The following is a 22,438-nucleotide window of genomic DNA, read 5'->3' as shown; positions in this document are numbered from 1 at the left end:
CTATGAGTGTGCTACTGCACTCCAGCCTGGGCGACGGAGTGAGACTCCATCCAACTCAAAAAAAAAGAATGACCATGTGCAATATCTGCTTAATCAATAGGAGGCACAATTATCACAACTCCATGCCAGTCCTGTCCTAGTGACTGAGGTCAGCTCCCCACAAGAGATGCCTGGGAGCTTCAGACCCCTTCTCACCTTCCCAGAGGCATGCTGGGAGATGCATCTGAGGACATCTTTCCCACCAGAGAGAGTAGCACCTGGGAGGCCCTGCACATGCTGCCAGCTGGGGAAGGGACTGTTGGTCTGTTAGGGCCAGGACTGCCAGGTTGGCTTGGCTACAACTAGCAGAATGAGAATGGGAATGCTAGGGGCCAGGCATCAGATTGGGGGGCTCTAGGCTTCTCTCCCAGCTGCCCTGTGGGAGGAAGTAAATAAAGAGGAAGTCTCTATGGGGTGATGGGGCAGGGACCAAGGGATGTGGGCTAGTGGCTGTCCTCCCCCCTCCTGCCACCAGAGGCCTCAGGCCCCACATACATTTCAGCAAAGGCAGTTCTGAGACGATTTCCTTCCTGTCACTCCTTCTGGTACTCTGCTAGCCACAGAGGTTCTTTCTCTGCTTCTGAGGGACCAAGGGGGGTTGGGGCAGAGAGCTAGCACTAGCGCTGGACCCTCAGAGAGCTTTGGAGCTCCTAGGGCTGCCCCAACCTCCAGACCCCTGCTTTAAGAAGAGGGGGAGCAATGAGAGACTCAGTCCAAGGGAGGTATCTTTCGTAATCACCCCACAGAGACTTATTAGAAGCTCTGCAAAGGCAGGGAAGGGGAAGTCTGTGTACATTAGGGCGTATATTTCTACATAGGGGATGTGTGTGGAAAGGGCTTCCGATAATCAGTCTGAGTGTGTGTTTGTGTGTGTGTGTCAGTTCCTGTGGGTGTACTGGTGTGAGTGATGAGGTATGCCACAAGGAAAGGGGCTGGGCCTAGTCAACCCCTGCCCCATGGCTGCCTGCTCCTCAGACCTTGGTATAGGTCCTTGCTTGGGCCTCCTGCCCATCCTGGGGCCTGGACCGGCAGGCTTCTTCACGACATCTGTGCAGGGGCAGGACCTGGTCCAGTGGTGTCTGCTCTGTGGGCTGCCATTCTGGGTAGATCCAGCCACAGAAGGTCGCTACGGGAGAATGAGTGTCTAAGCTCTGTACTGGGGCAGTCATACTATGGTTTTACTGATTTCTGCCTCACATTCTCTCAGGGTCCCTCCGGTGGGGTACACATGTGAGTGCTGGATGCCCACTGTGTTGCTGCCTCATTGTCTTGTGACTTCTGTCTCTGTTTTGTCTCCACTCCTTAGGGTCAGAGGAGATAGGGAGGAGTGTACTCCTGAACTCTCCCCGGGGACATGGGCTTGGGGTCTGCGGTATTCCTTCCTCAGCAGGAGATCCTGGCCCATCTTCTGTCCCTCCTCCCTTCAGAGGGGGAAGTGAGAAGGAGGGAGGCCAGAGACCCTGCCTTCTGGGCCAGGAAGGCTTTAAAAAAAAGCAGAAGTAAGAGGAGTAACAGGCCCCTCTGGCTACTGGCTTGAGCCCCACCATGCAGACCCCGGCAGATATGCCCAGGGTTGAGAGAGACTTGGTCCCCTGTCCCAGAAAGGTGAGCAGAAGGGTGGCCTGTCTCCAGCAATGTCAGTCACTGTGATTCTGGGTGAGGATTGGGTTTGGGGTGACTCTGTCCCCCTGGGATTTCCGGGTGGCTGCCTTTGTCCCCAGGGAGTGTTCTTAGTCAGAGGCAGACAGATGACGTGGAGGCTCAGATCTCAGGGTGAAGTGGGCAGGAATTGCTGTGTGGCCCTGACTTACTTCAGCCCCTCTCTGAGCTAGGCTTTCTGCCTGTTCCACCAGAAGGTTATACTCAGGGGCCTGATGGGCCTGCAGCTTTTGTGTGTGTGTGTAGGGGGGTTGTTGCACCTATTCCCTCATCTATCAGGGAGTGTTTCCTGAAGATAGGGTTATGTCTCTGTGGATCAACACCAGTGGGAGGTTCTAGACTAACCCTAGTACTGAAAGAGAGGGAGGACTTGGGTAGTCAGAAAGTGGCTCTGGCTGACTTACCTGCCCACCCTTTCCCGGCACTTGAGGCTTCCTGACCCCAGGCCAGGTAGTAACCAGGGGAGATACTTCGGGTCAAGCTGGCTCTGCCACTGGTTTGCTTTGAGCCTGGGTGAGTCACTGTTCTCTGGACCTCAGTTTCCTGTTGTCGAAATGGGGATAACAGCTTTTAGGATATTTGGATGAAAGCCAAAGCCGTCAACTTGCACTCAGGAGATAGCCCTCTCAGCCACTATCTGGGCCTCTTTCAGGTTCTGAAATGGGAAGAAAATCCTGGGAAATGGAAGACCTCAGAAATGGGTCTGCCACAAATACTGGCCTGCTCTCCCAAGTGCAGATTGTGTCCCCTCATCTCTTTCCCACCCCCAGGTACACCAGCAAGAGCCCACAGTTCTGCCCTTAACTCTTCCTGGGGATCCTGCCCTGCTTCCTGCCTGTGTGTCTGCTGGATGTCAGACTTTGTCTTTCCTTAAGAATATGTCAGTCTTCTTAGGCCTTGCTGACTCTGGCTGTCTCTCTCTGCTTTCTCTGTTGTTGCGTCCCTGTCTCTGTCTTCACATGATGAATGCCTGTCTTTGCCTGTTGGGTACATGTCACATGTTGGGTACCTGTTGGGATCATGTTCCCATCTGTCTCTGCCAGTGAGTTGGTATTTCCTTCTGTCTCTGCTTGTTGAGTACAAGTCCCCATCTGTCTCCACTTATTGGATGTGTGTTCCTTCTGCCTCTGCCTGTTGGGTACGTGTTCCCCCCGTCTCTGCCTGTTGGGTACATGTCCCATCTGTCTCTGCCTGTTGGATATATATCCCCATCCATCTCTGCCCGCTAGGTATATGTCCCCTTCTGTCACTGCCCATTGGGCTTGTATCCCCATCTGTTTCTGTCTTTTGGGTACATGTCCCCATCTACGTCTGCCTGTTGGATCCATTTCCCCAACTGTCTCTGCCTGTTGGGTATGTGTCTGCATCTGTCTCTGCCGTTGAGTATGTATTGCCATCTGTTTCTACCTGTTGGGTTTGTATCCCCATCTGCTTCCACATGTTGGTATAAGTCTCCGTTCACCTCTCTCTGTTAGATATGAGCTCCCTTCTGCTTCTCCTTTTTGGGTACATGTCCCTCTCTGTTTCTACCTATTGGATATCTGTTTCCTTTTGTCTCTGCCTGTTGTGTATATGTCCCCGTCCTTCTCTGCCTGTTGGATATGTGTTCTCCTTGCCTCTGCTCGTTGGTTACACATCCCCATTCATCCCTGCCTGTTGGGTATGTATTCCCTTCTGTTTGTGCCTGTTGGATACATGTCCATATCCATCTCTGTCTGCTGGGTATGTGTGTCCTCCTGCTGCTGCCTGTTGGATGCCACTCTTATCTGTCTCCACCTGTTGGGTGCCTGCCTCTGCCTGTTGGGTGTCTCTTTATCTGCTTCTGCATGTTAGGTGCCTGTCTCTGCCTGATGGATACCTGTCTGCTCAGTAGCTGGGTTGGCATGGGGCTTTCCCTTTGCAGGCCTGCAGGGAGGATGAGAAGGTGGCCAGAGGGCAGCCCTCAGGCACTGAGGAGGGGGAAAGAGAGAGGAAGGGAACGTGGTGAGGGTGTAGGCCTGGAGCTGGGAAACCACAGTCCCTGAGTGATTGGCTGTCCTGGGGCGGGCCCAGCCCCCGCCCTCACCCTGCACATCCGCCTTGGGCCCTTGGGCCCAGCAACCTCCGGGGCAGCCCCAGACGCTGCCTGTTCCTGCCATGGTGCTGTGGCCCTGCTGGGCGGATGGAGCAGGATCCCAAGCCGCCCCGTTTGCGGCTCTGGGCCCTGCTCCCCTGGCTGCCCAGGAAGCAGCGGCCCAGGATCAGTCAGACCTCTTTGCCTGCCCCTGGCCCTGGCTCTGGCCCCCAGCAGGACTTGGTGAGTGTGCCCAGATATTTGGTTATGGCCTGTCTGTGGCCCCTGAAGTAGATGCCTGGAAAGCCAGTTTGGCCTAAGCTGGATTTGGGCTTTCCTGGCCCAGGCCTGGCCGTGCTGGATGACTGGACCCTACCTAGACTTGCTTCCTGGGGATGTGAGGAAGCACTTCAGGGCTTCAAGGCAATAGCAGAAGAATGAAGGGAGGGCAGTGAGGTCCCAGAACAACTAGGCCCTGGCAAGGGGCTTTTTGTAGACTTGTATGAGGGACGTTTGGGAAGGTGGGGCGTGGAGTATCTGGCCTTAAGACTGGCACTTACTGGGTGGGTGGGGGTGTCCAGGTGGCTCTTGGGTCTCTGTGTATCTTAGTCCTATCCTGACTATAAAGGTCTCCTTATCCCATCCTGACCGGGAACAAAGGCCCAGCTCTACCTCCCTATATGAGAACAAACTCTACTTCCTATTGTGGCAAAACCAAAACATCAAGGGAGGGGAGCCTCACAGGGCAGACCTGGCGCGGGTTCTGGGCTTTAGTTAGAACCTGGGATTGGCTCAGCCTGGCCAACTTGGCCATGCTTGGGCATCCCTTTGGGCCTGACCACACCAGAGCATCAGGAGCAATAGAAGCCGTGTCTCATCTGGTTTGACCTCCCAGCCTTTGAGACCCTTTTGGTATCAATGAACCTGGAGACTGGCTCTGTCGTGGTAGTTGTCTGTTGGGCCTGTAGGCTTTGTCTGCTGAGGTTTGGTGGGAATGGACCTGGATGAGGGGTTTTGTGTCCTGCTACCTAGGACAGGGCCCACCATGCTGATGAGCTCTATTCCTGTGTCAGGATGAGGGCGTCCTCAAGGAGATCTCCATCACGCATCACGTCAAGGCTGGCTCTGAGAAGGCTGATCCATCCCATTTCGAGCTCCTCAAGGTTCTGGGCCAGGGATCCTTTGGCAAAGTGAGTCATGAGCCCTCAGCTGGGAGGGCAGCACTGGTCATGTCAGATGGAAGTCAAGGGTCACCTTGGGGCCCAAAGATCAGAGGGCAAGGGTGAGAGGTCACTTTGGTACCCAGGAAGAACAAATGGTCTACTTGAGCCTCAGGGAGGTCAGATGTCAGCTTGAGACCTAGAGGATAGGAGCTAACTGGCTCAGCCCCCACCCAGCTTCTCCTCTGCTTTCTTCCTCTGTCTTCTCAGGTCTTCTTGGTGCGGAAGGTCACCCGACCTGACAACGGGCACCTGTATGCCATGAAAGTGCTAAAGAAGGCAACCCTGAAAGGTGAGTGGGGGCACCTCCCTGTGCAGAGCCCAGGCTAGCCACAGGACTAAGGCAGCCCAGACCTCAGTGGCCTTGGGTCTAATAAGGGAAACAACTCTATCTCCAGGAGCACCTGGTTTGAACGTAGAGAAACAGGCCTACTCTCAGCCACCATTCCCCACACCCAAAAAGCCAAGTGCTAATAACTATGATTGTAAATGTTGGGAAGGAGATAGTGGGGTGAATACAATGTGTTTGTTGGTGGAGGGGGGTCTCACATATTAAGTTGGTCAGGCAGGGGTGTTCTGATTGTCAGCAGAGTTGCGTTACAGTGCTAGAAGAATCTGAGGGAGACTTCTGTGGCCTTTTGCTCAGGGTAGAGAAGGGCATAAGAGAGGCAGGGAGCCCAGGGAGGCAACTGGGCCAGGTAAGAGAGGGTCACCGAGCTGGATGGCAGGGAGGTTCAGACGGCAGCCCTGAGACAAGGTCTAAAGTTTTGGGGACTTACAAAGAGTGTGAGGATAGTTGGTAGTGAACTCGGGTTGAACGCTGATTCTTCGGCCTAGGAGCCAGTGCCACCACTGACCAGGTGGATTCCCCACCTTGGCTGGGGAGTGAATGGGAGCAGTCAGAGGTGTCCTTGGAATTAAGGACATTATGCCCCAAGGCCAGCCTGGTGGGAGTAGGAGTCATCCCCAGGAGACATGGTGGGAGCCACGTGGGAAAAGACTTGGTCCCTGCTGTGAAGGCTGGCGGGAAAGGCTAAACACTCCCTGGCAGTGCAGTGCGGCCAGTGCTCGGACTATTGTGCATGCAGCCTGGGTAGAGAGTGGGATGGGGTGCAGCCTCACAGAGGGTAGGCTCAGAGGTCAGGGATATATCTAAGGAGTAGTGAACTATGCCTTGAAGAATGAACTAGGAGTTCTGTAGGCCAAAAAGAGTAGAGGAGGGGTTCCTTGGGAAGGAGGAACTATTTGCCTGAGCAAAAGTATAGGTGGTCTGAAGATATAAGGTATATTTGGGAAACAGTGACTAAAATAGTTAACTCCATTATGGTCCCTGCTACGTCTAGTAAGGAAAGTATAAAAATTAAAATAGAGGACAAAAAATGCCCTGAAGTGAGAGAAACACAAGCACGGTAGAAGCCCAGAAGCCCTAACCCAGCTTAGTGGCCCTAACCCAGCTTAGAGGAGATGAGGCCTGAAATGAGTCAAAGAAGAAACTACTGAGGATCAGAATCGTCTGGCAACTTTTATTCCTTTTTTTAAAAAGTATGTGAGAGATAGAGCCTGCTAAGACCCATGAATCAAGATTTTAGACTCAGATAATTTACCTCTCTATTTCCCCAAATAGTCAATCTCATTAGCCCCAGACTAGAATTTGTGAATTTTTATACCAGATGGGGAGGGGGACTGGTGAAGGCATGCCAAAGGGTGGTATAGAGGCAAAATCTGAGGATCTGAGAAAACAGGGCACCCAAGGGAGCAGGACTGACTAGATCAAATGACCCTTGATGAGGTGTGGTGAGAGATGGGGAGAGAGATATGGACAGGATACCAAGGACCCAGGAGTGGGGGCAGAGAGTCAGATGAGGAGCCAGAAACAGTCTGGCAAAGAAGGAAGCAATCTGAAGATTGATTGTCCCCAAAGCCCTGGATGAGGGGTCCTTGAGGATTCAGACCTAGAGGAACAAGTAGAAAAGAGATCACTTAGCTGGGGCATAGGGAGTGGCTTGTGTTGGGTGGCTAGAATCTTGATGACTTCCTTTCTCCTCTGGCCAGTACGTGATCGTGTTCGGACCAAGATGGAGAGAGACATCCTGGCTGACGTAAACCACCCATTTGTGGTGAAGCTGCACTATGGTGAGACCACATGCCCTACCTGAGCTCCCACCACACCTAACCTTCACCCTTGACATGGTCTGCTGCCTTCGTTATACACTGTCCACCTCCCACCAGGCAGGCTAAGGGAGTCTGGGCCAGAAGGGCAGGTCTCGAGACCCAGCTGACTCTACCATTGCCTTCTCCCCTCCTCTTAGCCTTCCAGACCGAGGGCAAGCTCTATCTCATTCTGGACTTCCTGCGTGGTGGAGACCTCTTCACACGACTCTCAAAAGAGGTGAGCAGACATCCACTACCAGAGGACCCAGGATGGAGCTGGGGGGACAATGAAGCCTCCCATTGTGGGGCTGTGTAAAGAACATGTCCAGTATGGCCCGAACCTGGAACCACCCAGGCCAACCTGCCTAGCAGCCCCTGACCTAGAAAACATCACCCACCTGGGACAGAGGTCACATACTGAGAAAGCCTCTGAGAGTTTCTCTCAAGATGGGCTGAGGAGGAATAGAACCCGGATCTGATGCCACCTTGATTCTGGGAGGCTAAGGGTACCTCTTACCTCTCTACTTCCATTCTTCAAGGGCTGCTTTGGACAGGGCTGTGAAGATGGGGGAGATGCCCAAATCTATCAAGAAAGCTAGAGCCTTTAGCATTCTTGTCCCACAGGTTAACAGAAAAGATTTTTGAACTAATAAAATAGGATTTGAGCCAGAAAATGGGACCATTAATACAATTCAATCTTTAAAGAGAACCAAACTATTTTTTTAATGTTATTTTAATGTTTAAATAGGTAATACATTTACATGATTCAAAAGAAAAATATCCATCGAGAAGTCTTCCTCCCACCCCAGCCCCTTCTACCCCCCATAGGTAAACATTTTTATTGGTTTCTTGTTTAACCTTTCCATGTTCCTTTTGCAAACAAATCCAATATATGTCCTGAATCCCTACCTTCACTTCTTATATAAAATGTACCATTCTGTATACGTTGTTCTGTACCTTGCTTTTTTCAAGCTAGTATGTCTTGGAGATTACTCCATGTCGGAACATGGAGAAACTCCCTGTTCTAGTTTATGGCTGTGAAGCACTTAATTACATGGGGGAGAGAGTTTATTTCAGTCCTCTACTCCTGAACCCTTGGGCTGCTTCCAACCTTTTGCTGTTTCTGAACAATGCTACGATGAGTGACTTGTACATTAGTCATTTCTTTTTTTTTTTTTTGAGTTGAAGTCTCACTCTGTCACCCAGACTGGAGTGCAGTGGCCGCTTCCGGCCACCGCAGCCTCAACCTGCTGGGCTCCGGCGATCCTTCCGCCTCAGCCATCCAAGTACTGAAACAGGCACATGCTACCATGCCCGGCTAATTTTTGATTTATTGTAGAGATGAGGTCTCGCTGCCCAGGCGGGTCTCGAACCCGCGGGCTCAGGCAATCCACTCACCTCAGCCTCCCAAAGGCGTGGGATTACAGGCTGAGCCACCGAGCCCGGCTACATTAGTCATTTCATACTTCAAACCTCTAAAGGGTATATGGCCCTGGGGTCTCCAAGGGTCCTCCCAGAGTAGACCCTTAGGACTAGGAAGTTGCTGACTGCCCAGTATCCCACTCCTGAGAAACAGGTCTCCTCTGAAGCCTTCCTCTTGCCCATTGCAGGTGATGTTCACAGAGGAGGATGTGAAGTTTTACCTGGCTGAGCTGGCTCTGGGCTTGGACCACCTGCACAGCCTGGGCATCATTTACAGAGACCTCAAACCTGAGAAGTAAGTGAAGCCTCAAGTCTGACTCTGGCCTCCCCAGGGAGGTTTTTCTAGAACAGGATCACCTTGATGGGGTGAGTGTGGCTCTCCCCAGGAATATCCCCCTCTCTTAGGCTGCCTGGATGGGTAGGTGGGGTGGGTAGTGGCAGCAGCTATAGCACTGCCCGGTCACTAGTGCTATAATTACCAAGGGCCAGGCACCATTCATATGGGTGGATTGCCCACCTTTTTTACTTATCTGAGATGCTACCTTTAAAGGCCATTGCTTGATATGGCCCTCTCTAGAATTTTTCTTATTATCTAACAACTGGCTAGGTGCAGTGGCTCAAGCTTATAATCCCAGTACTTTGGGAGGCCGAGGTGAGGGGATTGCATGAGCCCACGGGTTGGAGAACAGCCTGGGCAATTTGGCGAGACTTCATCTCTACAAGAAAGCAAAAACTTAGCCGGATGTGGTGATGTGTGCCTGTAGTTCCAGCTACTTGGAAGGCCGAGGTGGAAGGATTGCCTGAGCCCAGCAGGTTGATGCTGGGGTGGCCATGAGCATGCCGCTGCACTCCAACCTCAAAAAAAAGAGAGATCTAAATACCCTCAAATGATAATTTGGGAGCCAGAGACAAGTGGTAAAGTAGAATGAAATCTGACTTTAGAGTTACACAGCCCTGAATTCAAATCCTGTCTTCACCTACTAGCTAGACCTGCTAGCGCTATGACTGTAGATAGTTACTTAACTTCCCTGAGCCTTAGTTTCCCCATTAGTAAAATGGGACTATAATAGTACCTACCTCACACAGTTGTTTTAAGGATTAGCAAAAAAGGTAGGCAACAGACCTGCATGGTACTGCCAACCACTCACAACACCCATCCATTCATCAGATAGATCTGGGCAGAGTCTCTCCCCTGGCCAGGCCACAGCCCCATGGTGCTACCAGCACCCACATAGTAGTCACAGCAGAGAGATTCTAACTCCCATCTCTCTCTTACAGCATCCTTCTGGATGAGGAGGGTCACATCAAACTCACTGGTAAGTGAGGGCATCTGCCCCTTGGGCCCCAGGGGAGAACTGAAGGAGCTCCTGATAGGTCTTGGCTGAGTGCTGCAGGCTCATTCTTCCTGAGGGGCTGTGCCAGTTACTTGGAAGTAGTCAAAAACCCAGGCCCTATACTTGAAACACCCTGGGTTTGAATCCCAGGTCCCTATTGCATAACTTTGGGCAAGTCACCTAACCTCTTTGGGCCTTAGCTTCCTCCTGAGAGTCATGGGGGTGATGCCCTCAGGCATCTGGGCGAGGGGGGAGGGTTGGATATGAGAAGGGTGGCAACAAGGAAGGCAGGGATCCTGAAGATGTGTCCCCCTACCCTCCTTGCTGCAGACTTTGGCCTGAGCAAGGAGGCCATTGACCATGAGAAGAAGGCCTACTCCTTCTGTGGGACGGTGGAGTACATGGCTCCCGAGGTTGTCAACCGCCAGGGCCACACCCACAGTGCAGATTGGTGGTCTTATGGGGTGTTGATGGTGAGTGCCCAGGCAGGGCTAAAGGATCCAGCCCAAGTCTCTGACCTCAGTTTCCCCATCTGTGTAGTGGGGGGGTTGATTGTCTCTAATGCTGTCCCCCTCTCCTTTCACAGTTTCACAGCCAAGTTGGTCTCACCCTTTAGGCAGCTGGTTTCCTTCCTTGGAAGGATCCCAAGCTTGACCCCAGCCCAGCTCTGGGCCTCTCCCCATTCTCAGTCCTCTAGTGCTGCTTCTGGTAGTCTGGACTGGCAGAGGCAAGAGGGACAGACACAATTCTTACTCCAGGTGGACTTGGATGTCCAACAGGCCAGCAAGAATCCTGGGACTGGAGTAGAGTGGCCTGGGTGAGAGGAGTCAGGGGGCATGGGAGATGGGGATCAGAGCCTGAATATACCCTTGTCCTTTGCAGTTTGAGATGTTGACAGGCTCCCTGCCCTTCCAGGGGAAGGACCGGAAGGAAACCATGACACTGATTCTGAAGTAAGCACCAGCCCTATCCTGACACCACAGGTCTCCCCCAACCCCTGACCCAGTTTGGGGGACAGGGTATTATCCTTTACCTTCCTTACATTCCCCCATTAATGAGACACTCCTCTGGGTTAAACATTATGCTTTTCAGAGCCCTCTTTTTGTCTACTGGGGCCTGTGGGAGGGATCGCTGAAGTCTTTGGGAAGTGAGTTCATGGATGGCTAGTCTGAGCTGAGCTGGGAACTAGACATGGACAGAAGGGGAGGGGAAATGGGGCCTCTGAGGTGGGGCTCAGCTCTGATGAGACCCGGGGGCTGTTTCAGGGCAAAGCTAGGCATGCCCCAGTTTCTGAGCACGGAAGCCCAGAGCCTCCTGCGGGCCCTGTTCAAGCGGAATCCTGCCAACCGGCTCGGTAAGCACCCCCAGCACGGGAGGGGATGTGGCGGTGGAGAGTGGGGTACAGCTGCAGCCTAGGCCACAGGGCCACATCTGGGGCTGAAAGGGGCCGTTGTCCTTTGTGTGGGCAGACAATGCCGCGGGCCGCCCTGCCTTCTGGCTCCATGTGTGGCGTTGTGGAGGGGGGGTTGACCTGTGTGTAGGGGGAAGGCAGGAACTGAGTCATCCTCACTCCCTCTGGGGACAAGGACAGAGGTCCCCACACAGCTTCTCTGCCAAGGCTGCTGGCACAAGAGAAAGAGCATGAGCTCAGGAGTCAGAAGGCTCAGGTCCCAATCCTGGCTCTGTGTCAGATCCCCACCACCTGGCACAAATCATAAAATTGTTGAAGGAATGAGTCCCATTTAAGATCCAAGTGACCCAGGGCAGGTGACTTCACCTCCTTGAGCTCCAGATTCCTCGTCTTGAAGGGAGATGATGATCCCAGGCTATCTGGCAGGGCTCTGTTGATTAAATGAGGTTGTGTGAATGTACCTGGTGGGTAGTAGGTGTTCAGTATGTGTTGGTTTCCTTGGCTTCTGTGTTCCTCTGGTCGAATGGTGTGAGAACCTGACTCATGGTTGAAAAGGGCAGTAGTATAAAAGGAACAGAGATGAAACCTGTATCAGGATGAAGTGGGAGCCCCTTGTAGATCTTGGAACAAGTCTAACCTCTGTCCTGACTATGTGGCCTTGGACAAGTTGGCTAACCTCTCTGGGCCTTCCTTCTCTCACCAGTACCTTGAAGCTTGATCATCAGAGGCTCTGAAAAGTGGAAAATGCTATGTGGGCAATAGGCCTTAGGGTGAAGTCTGGGTGGATTTGGGATAGGGTGAACCCATTCTCCTCCTGCTCTAGCAGCCTGTCCCAGAACTCTGTGAAGCTGCTTGATGGGCAGGTTGGTGTCTGGGGTTTGGACCATCCAGGGGCAGACTCTTCATTTGGGCTCTTTCAGGCTCTGGCCCTGATGGGGCAGAGGAAATCAAGCGGCACACCTTCTACTCAACCATTGACTGGAATGTGAGTGTGTATATCCCCACCAGGGCTCTGGCCAGGGCTTCAACCATGGAGGTGGTGGGAGGGAGGCTTTAGATGCAGGAGCAGAGGGTGACAGCATGCCGTTGGAAGCAAAGGCTGGACTCTTAAAGGCAAGCAACTATGCCCTTGTCTGCTGGGCAGCATGGCCTATGCCCCAGGCCCAGTGCCTCGTCTTGCATGGTGCTCCTGGTGGGCTCTCAGGGGTGCTGTGGTCACCAGAGCACCCACCACATGTTGCAGAAGCTGTACCGTCGTGAGATCAAGCCACCTTTCAAACCAGCCGTGGCTCAGCCTGATGACACCTTCTATTTTGACACCGAGTTCACATCCCGCACACCCAAGGGTACGTCCCTTGTCTGATTTGTCTGTCTTGGGCCAGGTCAAGAGGGAAGAAGGGAGTTGGGGGCATCTTAGGATGCGGGGATGGTCAGGGACTCTGGCAGGCCAAGGTGTGTGGGTGGACAGGCGGGTGATTTTTTGGCACATGGGAATCTGACTTTGTTCCTGTCTCACTCTGCCTGACTCTCCCACTCTGGGACTCTGTAGGCCTCTTTGTGTCTGGGTAAGGGAGTGGGGATGTGTGGGTGGCTAATGCCACAATAGAAAAGTCAGGACCCCTGCCCTGGGCATCTTCCAGCCCACTGAGAAGACCAAACACTTCAGACTTACCCTCACGTCAGGGATAAAGAATCTGACCCAGCAACACTGTGCAGTGGAGACAATCTGGCTGAGCAGAGGTGACAGTGCCTTCAGGTCAGGGGCAGGCGTGGGAATGGGCTTTGGCAGGTCTGACGGGCCTCAGTGTACTCATCTGGAATATGAGCACATCCACAAACCCACCCATTCCCTGGGATTGCTGCAAGAAGCCAATGAGGGAGCTTCTGGGAAGGAGCTTGGTAAATTCCTTTTGGCTAGATATTGGCAGTGGGTGAGGGTGGCGGAGGAATGTTGGTTCTGGGAGGCCTCCTAGAGGGGCGTGTTTTAGCAAAGGGATGCTTTTCTCATTGCGGCTCACACCTCTGATGACAGGGAGGTCAGTACTTCTCTAAGTAGTGTGTCTCGTCTTTTATTCGCTTATCTGGCAAATATGTACCAGGTCTCTACCATGTGCTAGCCATAGGGGCATTGATGGTGAACAAGACAGCTATAGGCCCTGCCCTCTTATGGCTTAAGTCATTGTTGAGGGAGAGGCATGAAAACAGCTGCTGGACAGAGTGACAAATGCAACTTCATAGGAGTGAGGGGCCAGAGAAGCAAGCATCAGGCAAGACTTCTTAGAGGAGGGAGCGGGTGAACTAAGGCTTGAGGACTAGGCAAGGAGTAAATTATGTAGTCAGAGGGAACAGCATGTGTAATGGCTCATAGACTCCTTTAAGGATCCAGGAAATCCAGCATGCATAGCTCAGTTTAGAGAGGGAGCTAAGATCACAAGGACCTCAGCTGCCAGACTAAGGAGTTGGGCTTACTTCTGAGGCAGAGGGGAACCTAAGGAGTTGGGCTTACTTCTGAGGCAGATTTGTGGCTGGAACCATCCTTCTGGTTATTGTGCAGGGATGGACCTAAAGGGGCCTATCCCAGGTAGGGAGGCAGGGAAGGAGACATCCAGGAAAGGATGAACTATCTTGGCCTGGGCTGGAGGTCGGAGTGAGAGTCTTTTATGCTCCTTGTGTGTAGGGACTGGATCAGTCTAAACACACATGAGCAGCTGGGCTAAGGAAGGCCTGGGGTGGATGGGCCCTGTGCATGCCCCCACCACGGCCAGCTACTGAGGCAGTCCTGGAAGCCCTATTGCCCCTGTTTGCTGGGCTGCCCTGGAGTCAAGGGCACCTCCTCAGGCTCACCTCCCCCTCCCATCCCTACAGATTCCCCAGGGATCCCCCCTAGTGCTGGTGCCCATCAGCTGTTCCGTGGCTTCAGCTTCGTGGCCACTGGCCTGATGGAGGACGACGGCAAGCCTCGTGCCGCACAGGCACCACTGCATTCAGTGGTACAGGTGAGGGAGGCAGGGGACTGCTGCTCAGTTGTCCTTTTCTACCTAGAAACCACATGGCAGAATGGCTGAGAACACAGGCTCTGACCTGGGTCAAACCCTGATGCCACCATGGAACCCATAGAGCCTCCAACCTCCTTAATCCTCACTTTGACCATTTCTAAAAAGGGGACAATAATGCTTACCTTACATGGTTGGCCCTGATAATTGGATATCAACATGTATATAAATTTCCTAGCATAGAACAAGGATATGGGGGGCCATGACTGTCAGGTCCCTTACAAGACGGTAGGAGGGGTCTTGTGTCTCTTCATACTTGTCTCCTAATTACATACTTTCATTTCTTCATGGAAAGTTTAGAGAAGTAAGCACATAAACTCCAGAGCTTATTGCCCTGATTCAGGGCTTATAAAGTATCTTATAAAGATACTTCCCGGCCGGGCTCAGTGGCTCAGCCTGTAATCCTGCACTTTGGGAGGCCGAGATGAGTGAATTGCCTGACCCTGTGGGTTCAAGACCCGCCCAGGCAACTTGGTGAGACCTCATCTCTACACTAAATAAAAAATTAGCCGGGCATGGTAGCGCATGCCTGTACTTCCGGTTACTTGGAAAGCTGAGGCAGAAGGATCACCAGAGCCCAGCAGATCAAGGCTGCGGTGGCCGGGAGCGTGCCACTGCACTCCAGTCTGGGCAACAGAGTGAGACTCCAACTCAAAAAAAAAAAGATACTTCCCTTGCTGGTGCTTTACTTTCCTTATCTGTAAATGGAGATAATGATAGAACCTTTCTACATAGAGTTATTGTGAGGATTACATGAGTTAATATAAAGTTAAGGTGACTATGCAATTTATTATTCAAACTGAGACATCTTTGTCCAGGACAAATGTTACACCAGACTAGGTGCAAGAACAACAGGCACAAACGAGGACTATCCACAGGGCATGCAATCACCAGATAAAAGTGCTTAGACTAGTGCCTGGCACCTAGCATACACTAAGCACCCTATGAGCATCTGCTATTGTTAATGTCTCAAAACTTTCAGACACCTCATGAACTAGGCCATGACACTCCAGAAAGGAGAGACAGCTCATCCAAAGCCACAGTATATGGCAGAACTGGGACCCAACTCAGGGCTCCTGAGTCCCTTTGAGGCCTTCCCAAGCAGAACCACAAACCTCTCCGTGTGTACTGTGACTCTTTTGCCCATCCCCTGTACCACCCTCTGACCAGAGATTACAGCCCATGCAGGTGGGGAGTCAGTGAGTGTGCTCATAATAGAAAACTGAGGCCCAGAGAGGGGCAGGTTCTCACCTGCGATCACATGGCCAACCCTCTACCTCCAGGCCTCATGACTCTTCCCTGGTGCCATCTCCACTGATCCAAGAAGACCTTGGGTGTTGGGGGATAACTGCTGGCACTCTGGGGCCAGGGGTCAGCCCTACCTTTTGGTCTCCTGCAGCAACTCCATGGGAAGAACCTGGTTTTTAGCGATGGCTACGTGGTAAAAGAGACGATCGGTGTGGGCTCCTACTCTGTATGCAAGCGCTGTGTCCACAAGGCCACCAACATGGAATATGCTGTCAAGGTGGGCTTCCTGTCCCTGTCAAGGCCGCCGGGCTGTGGGTGAGGCCAGTGTAGGTGTGGCCCTCCGGTGGGGTAGGGTGGTGCCTGAGACTCTATGGATATATGAAAAGTGTGCAGTTGAGACCCCCTCAGGCCCTGCCATGTGGGTTTTAAATGGCAGGGAGGGACCCTGGAGTCTATCACCCTCATTGCTGCCACATGTACCCTCCTTTCTTCAGGTCATTGACAAGAGCAAGCGGGACCCCTCAGAAGAGATTGAGATTCTTCTGCGGTACGGCCAGCACCCCAACATAATCACTCTGAAAGATGTGAGTGTGTGTCCTTGAGACTGGGGTGGGAACTAGGCCACTCAACTCTCTAGGATTTGTCTAGGGGCTGCCATTCCTTTGATTGCTGATCCTTCCAGTGCTTGTGGGAGGGAGAAGGAAGAGGACCTTGGTGCCACCAGTCTGGCCACACCCCGAAGGCCCAATACTTCAGACTCGGGCATTCTCTGAGAGTTTTCCTGCCCATCAGGAGTTTTCCTGCCCTGTTAGTATCCCCATCCAGGGAGTACAGGAGCCCAGATAGGTGAAGACCCTGTCAGGGCCACTGAAACACAAAGCAGAACACATGCCTAGGCCTCGTGTCATTCTTCCCTGGTCCGGGGAGCTGCTAACCAGGGGCCCAGGCCTGGCACTGGGGAGAGGGACCTGATGGTGAGGTCTTTGGCAGGTATATGATGATGGCAAACATGTGTACCTGGTGACAGAGCTGATGCGAGGTGGGGAGCTGCTGGACAAGATCCTGCGGCAGAAGTTCTTCTCAGAGCGGGAGGCCAGCTTCGTCCTACACACCATCTGCAAGACTGTGGAGTATCTGCACTCACAGGGGGTGAGTCTGGATTGCAGGAGCTGGAGAGGGGGTTCATCAGCAGAGTGTGTGAACCATGGCCTGGCCCAAAAGTGGCTATCTCTAACTAGCCTGACTGAAAGGAGACTAGGAATAGGTAGGTGGGATAGGGAGGAAGGGAAGGAAAGATGTGGCCAAATTGTGAAAGGGAATGTTTATTCGGCACCTACTACATGCCAGGCAGCATCCTAAGGTTTAACGTAAGGTAAAGTTTCCTTGCATTATCTCAGTAGAGATGTACAACAACCCTGAGGTAGATGCTGTTATTCTCTCCACTTTACAGGTAAGAAGACTAAAACTCAGAGATGTAAGGTCATTTGCCCAAGGTCACACAGCCAGAGGAGAATGGAGCCAGAATGTCAGACTGAGAAATTTGGGTAGAGAGTGGTTTTTAAGTTAGGAAGCGGCAGGGTCACTGTGGGAGCTGCAAGGCGTTAGGGAGCTGAATTTGGCCATGGGTTTGTTTGCTAAGACAAAGGAAGTGGATGCAGGAGGAAATGCTGCTGGAAACACAGCGGGTGCTACAGAAGTGTAGGTCTGAACAGCAGAACTCGGCCTCTATTATTGCACAAGGCAAGTAAGCACTAGATGACAATGAGCCAAGGCTGCAGAACTGAAAGGAGGTAGAACATTTCCTTAAGATGTGTTAAAGTCGAAAACAGCAGAGTTAATGTGAGATTCTCTCCAAATGAGGTGATGTTTTAGGGTGCTTCTGATCAGACATTGTGGGGTTAAGAATACAGGCTCTGGAATCTAACTGGCTGAGTCCAGCTCTTGGCTTCTTAGCTTACCTGTGTGTGTGGTTGAGAAACTCGCTTCACTCCTCTAAGCTTTTTCCTCATCTGTAAATTCATGATAACAAGAGCTGGCACTTGCAGGGTGATTGTGAATGAAGCAAGGCAGGTACTTTTCTGGGAAAGCACCATGATCCAGTGCAAACTTGTGCCAAACACCACCTAAACGTGAGGGGAAACTAGGACCAGACCAAACATATGCAAAACTACAAAGAACAGTGTAATGAACACCCCTACATCACACAAATTCCAGAATTGTCAGGATTTTTGTCACACTTGCTGCTTCTTTCTCTCCTGCCCTTCCTTCTTCCCTCTCTCCCTTCCTTCCTTCATTTCTTTTTTGTCATTGCTAATGAATTTTTCTCAACTTTTCATGAGAAAATTCAAATCTACAGAAAAGTTAAATGAATAGTACAATCAAAACAGTTTTCCTCTAAATTAACCAAATACTAACAGCATGCCACATTTGCTTTCTTTCTCTTTTTCTGTCTCTCTCTTTAAATAAATATGCAGTATTTTTTTTTGCAGATGCACTTGAGATGAAGTTATAGACCTTATAACACCTGATCCATAAATATCTATAACTAAGATATTTTAAAGCATGGCCCAGACCTCACATCATTTTAGTTGTCTATATTTCTAGAAACAGTTAATATTTTCTTTTATAACAACTAACAAAATTAACAATTACTTGTTTTCACATAGTATCCAATCCATAGACACATTTTCCCTATTGTGCTTTCAAGCATTTCTTTTTTTGGGATCGGTTTGAGTCACAGTCTCTGCAAAGTCCACACATTTCATTCAGTTGGTATATCTTAGGTCTCTCTTTTTTTCTTTTTACTGAATTAAAATGAGCATACAGCAGATCTTACACGTTCAATTCCATGAGTCTTGTTAAATATGCACATCCATGTTATCTCCGTAGTCAGACCTCCTGTCTTTATGTCACTGACTTGTTGAAGATATCAGTTCTGTGGAATGTCCCACATTCTGAATTTGTCTGTTTGCTGCTTCCTGGCATCATTTACATTGTTTTTTTATTGTGTATATTTTCTGTAAACTGAAAATTGCTTTAACATCTCTCTTAAATTCTGCTTCAGCTTTTTATTTTTATTTTTTTGAGTCAAAGTCACACTCTATTGCCCAGATTGCAACGCAGTAGCACACTCATGGCTCACTGTGGCCCTGATCCCTTCAGTTCAAGTAATCCTCCCGCCTCAGCCTCCTGAGCAGCTAGGACCACAGGCACAGGCCACCATGCCCAGCTAATTTTTTAAATTTTTTGTGGAGACATGGTGAAACATGTCTCCACACCATGTTTCCCAGGCTTGTCTTGAACTCCTGGGCTCAAGTAATCCTCCTGCCTTGGCTTCCCAAAGAACTAGGATTACAGGCATAAGCCACCATGCCCAACATCAACTTTTGGGTGGGAGGAGGGATGATAATGAGGTTTAGAAGGCCAAGATCGAGCCGGGCTCGGTGGCTCAGCCTGTAATCCCGCACTTTGGGCACTGAGGTGAGTGGATTTGCCTGAGCCCGCAAGTTCGAGACCCATCTGGGCAACTTGACAAGACCTCATCTCTACAATAAATCAAAAATTAGCTGGGTGTGGTAGTGCGCGCCTGTAGTTCCAGCTACTTGGATGGCTGAGGTGGAAGGATCGCTGGAGCCCAGCAGGTCGAGGCTGCGGTGGCCAGGAGCGGCCACTGCACTCCAGTCTGGGTGACAGAGTGAGACTCCAACTCAAAAGAAAAAGAAGGCCAAGATCACCCACTCTATAGAGGTGCACATCACATTGCATCACATCTGTCAGCATACAGCATCACATTGCTCCTTCTTTAGTTGTGTCCAGTGTTAGCAGTCTGATCTCCTCATTTGAAAGAGACTCATCCGGCCGGGTTCAGTGGCTCAAGCCTATAATCCTAGCACTTGGGGAGGCCCAAGTGAGAGGATTACCTGAGCCCACGGGTTTGAGATCATACTAGGCAACTTGGTGAGACATCATCTCTACAATAAATCAAAAAATTAGTTGGGCATGGTGGCACGTGCCTGTAGTTCCTATTACTTGGAAGGCTGAGGCCGAAGGATCACTGGAGCCCAACACGTCAAGGCTGCCGTGGCCATGAGTGTGGCACTGCACTCCAGCCTGGATGACAGAGTGAGACTCCAACTCAAAAAAAAAAAAAAACCTCATCTAATGGTTTCATCCTTTAGGATCTTGGCTTGAATCAGTTATTTCATTAGGGTTTACAAAGCTGGCAATGTCTGATGATGTCTAATTTATTAGGGAAATTCTTTTGTAAAAAATAACTTTACCTCATAACCCAAGCTTTAATTTAGTTACCACATGTGCTTTTAATGGTTATGCTTCAAGTGGCTTTGGTTTTTTGAAATAGCAGTACTAGCAAACTAATATTTAAACATGTCAGGTCAGAGAGTAAATAGGTTTCCTTTTTATTTCTGTTTTGTGCTTTAGTGAGTACTAACTAAACTTACTAAACCAAGAAGATTTAGAAGACAGCCATGAAAGAAATAACTTTTTAAAGAAGGGCGATACCTCCAAAGGTCACGAGCCATTTCCACTGGACGTGTGCAAACTTCAAGTACAGACAGCCCCTTGGTGGGGATGTGATTGGAGGAAATTGTCCCCTTCCCAAAGCCAGGAGTCTGTGGGTTTCCTAAGTTTCTGGTGCTTTGCAAATACCAGAGGCAGATGATGAAGAAATGGGAAGCTTTTCTTGTTGAGATATTTGGAGGGAATTCTCTGGGTTTATTTGGTGTTGGCAGTAGCTGTGGTCTGTAAGCTGGGAATCCCACTGGAGCTGAGGGATGGGAAGGGGATACCAGGGAGCAGGGTCCACTGGGACCCCTATTTGTTTTTTTTTTTTTTTTTTACCCCCTGCCCCCTCACTCCTATTTGTTTTAATATTATCTTTTAATTAAAGTATTACATAAACACAGAGAAGTATATGAATCATAATGTATAAGTCAATAAACTTTCAAAAAGTGAATAAACACATGTAACCAGCACTCAGATCAATAAACAAAGAATTTCCAGTTCTACTTAAAGTCCATCACCCAAGGATAACCATTCTAAGCTAACTTCTAATAGCTTTGTTTTTTCTGTTTTTAAATTTTATATTAACATTCTCTTTTGAATCTGAATTCTGCCGTTCATTGTTGTCTTTGAGATTCACCCACATTGCTATATGGTTGCAGTTCATTCACTGTCATTGCTGTGTAAAATTCTACTGTATAAATAGACTATTAATTAATTGTCCATTCTACTGTTAATAGAATGGATTGTTATCAGTCTTTTGTTGTTGTTTTACTATTACAAATAGTACTGCTGAGCCATTCTAGTACTTGTCTTTTGGTGAGTATATCATATTTTATTTATTTATTTATTTATATTTTTTATTAGAGACCCAGACTGGAATGCAGTGGTGTGATCATAGCTCACTGTAGCCTCAAACTGCTGGGCTCAAGTGATCCTTCCTCCTCAGCCTTCTGAGTAACTGTAACTACAGTCACATGCTACCATACCCATCTGATTTTTTATTTTTTTCAGAGATGAGGTTTCACTATGTTGCCTAGGCTGTTCTCAAACTCCTGAGCTCAAACAATCCTCTCACTTTTTTCCCCCTTTGGATATAATTTAGTTTTTAAAGCATAAACATGATGCATATAATTTAAATGTCCCTGAAGGAAAAAAGAAGGCCAACACCTACAATTTCTGCAACCTGAGTGAGGCATTTTCTTGCCAGTTGGAAGCCTGAGTGGAGTAGACAGCCATATTTCTGTAGTGAGTTTGGCTGCTAACAGTTTGCTTCTGGTATTGAACTGACAGGCGAATCCTCCCACTTTGGCCTCCCAAAGTTCTGGGATTATGGGCATGAACCACCACACCTGGCCAATTTTTTAATTTTTATTTTTTGTAGAGACAGAGTCTTGCTATATTGCCCAGGTTGTTTATGTACATCTTAATATTGGTTGTATACCTAGCAGTCGAATTTCTGGGTCACAGTGTTTGCTTGTTCATCTTTAGTAGATATTGCCAAACAACTTTCCAAAGTGGCTTTACCAATTTATATTCCAATCAGAAATGTTTAAGAATTCTGGTACTTGCTAACACTTAGTATTTTCCATCTCTTTAGTCACAGCCATTCTGTTGGGTGTGGAGTGGTGTCTCATGGGTTTTTTTATTTTTTGTCTTTTGAGTTGGAGTCTCACTCTGAGCACAGTAGCACACTCACGGTCACCCCAGCATCGACCTGCTGGGCTTCGACAATTCTTCCGCCTTAGCCTTCCAAGTAGCCAGAACTACAGGCGCATGCTACCACACATGGCTAATTTTTGATTTATTGTAGAGATGAGGTCTCGCCAATTTGCCCAGTCTGGTCTCGAACCTGTGGGCTCAGGCAATCCATTCGCCTCAGCCTCCCAAAGTGCTGAGATTACAGACTGAGCCACCCAGCCAGCTCATTGTGGTTTTAATTTGCATTTCTCTGCTTAGTGAAGTTGAGAACCTCTTCATATGTTTATTGCTGTTTGGATGGCCTCTTTTATGAAATGCCTTTTCAAATCTTTTGTCCATTTTAAAAAATTGGGTTGTCTGCCCTTTTCATCTTATTTTGTGGGAGTTCATTATTTAATATGTAGAGTCTTTTTATTTTTTATTTTTTCAGAGGCGAGAAAGCAGGAGTTTATTAAGAAGACCAAAAAAGCTCCCAAGTGGGAGGGGACCTGAAAAAGGGTTGCCCCGTAGAGTCTTTTAAAATCCTCAGCTTTAGCCTGTAATCCCACGCCTTTGGGAGGCTGAGGTGAGTGGATTGCCTGAGCCCACGGTTTCAAGACCCGCCTGGGCAGCGAGACCTCATCTCT

General features: G+C 49.8%; 1 protein-coding gene across 3 annotated transcripts in view; it reads left to right on the top strand.

Annotated features, from left to right (window-relative positions):
* Positions 1-1,534: 1,534 nt before the first annotated feature.
* RPS6KA1 (ribosomal protein S6 kinase A1) overlaps positions 1,535-22,438 on the top strand; it is a 28,298-nt gene continuing 7,394 nt past the window's right edge. For 2 of the 3 annotated variants that reach the window (XM_021706460.1, XM_008073039.2), the window contains exons 1-16: positions 3,804-3,994; positions 4,825-4,941; positions 5,182-5,263; positions 7,024-7,104; positions 7,281-7,360; positions 8,733-8,839; positions 9,823-9,860; positions 10,209-10,351; positions 10,761-10,831; positions 11,144-11,232; positions 12,210-12,274; positions 12,533-12,635; positions 14,155-14,285; positions 15,742-15,867; positions 16,085-16,174; positions 16,581-16,739. In XM_021706460.1, the coding sequence (XP_021562135.1) occupies positions 3,860-3,994; positions 4,825-4,941; positions 5,182-5,263; positions 7,024-7,104; positions 7,281-7,360; positions 8,733-8,839; positions 9,823-9,860; positions 10,209-10,351; positions 10,761-10,831; positions 11,144-11,232; positions 12,210-12,274; positions 12,533-12,635; positions 14,155-14,285; positions 15,742-15,867; positions 16,085-16,174; positions 16,581-16,739 (1,617 nt within the window). In that variant the 5' untranslated portion in view covers positions 3,804-3,859. Of the gene's footprint in view, positions 1,645-3,803; positions 3,995-4,824; positions 4,942-5,181; positions 5,264-7,023; positions 7,105-7,280; positions 7,361-8,732; positions 8,840-9,822; positions 9,861-10,208; positions 10,352-10,760; positions 10,832-11,143; positions 11,233-12,209; positions 12,275-12,532; positions 12,636-14,154; positions 14,286-15,741; positions 15,868-16,084; positions 16,175-16,580; positions 16,740-22,438 lie in introns of those variants that run through there. The other variant, XM_008073040.2, reaches the window with a different exon arrangement.

This window comes from Carlito syrichta, unplaced genomic scaffold (assembly GCF_000164805.1).
Source record: "Carlito syrichta isolate Samal-C Ts95f unplaced genomic scaffold, Tarsius_syrichta-2.0.1 Scaffold315614, whole genome shotgun sequence".
Classification (NCBI taxonomy): Eukaryota; Metazoa; Chordata; class Mammalia; order Primates; family Tarsiidae; genus Carlito; species Carlito syrichta.
The sequence above is the reverse complement of the archived record's forward strand: the minus strand, read 5'-3'. Positions and strand labels throughout refer to the sequence as shown.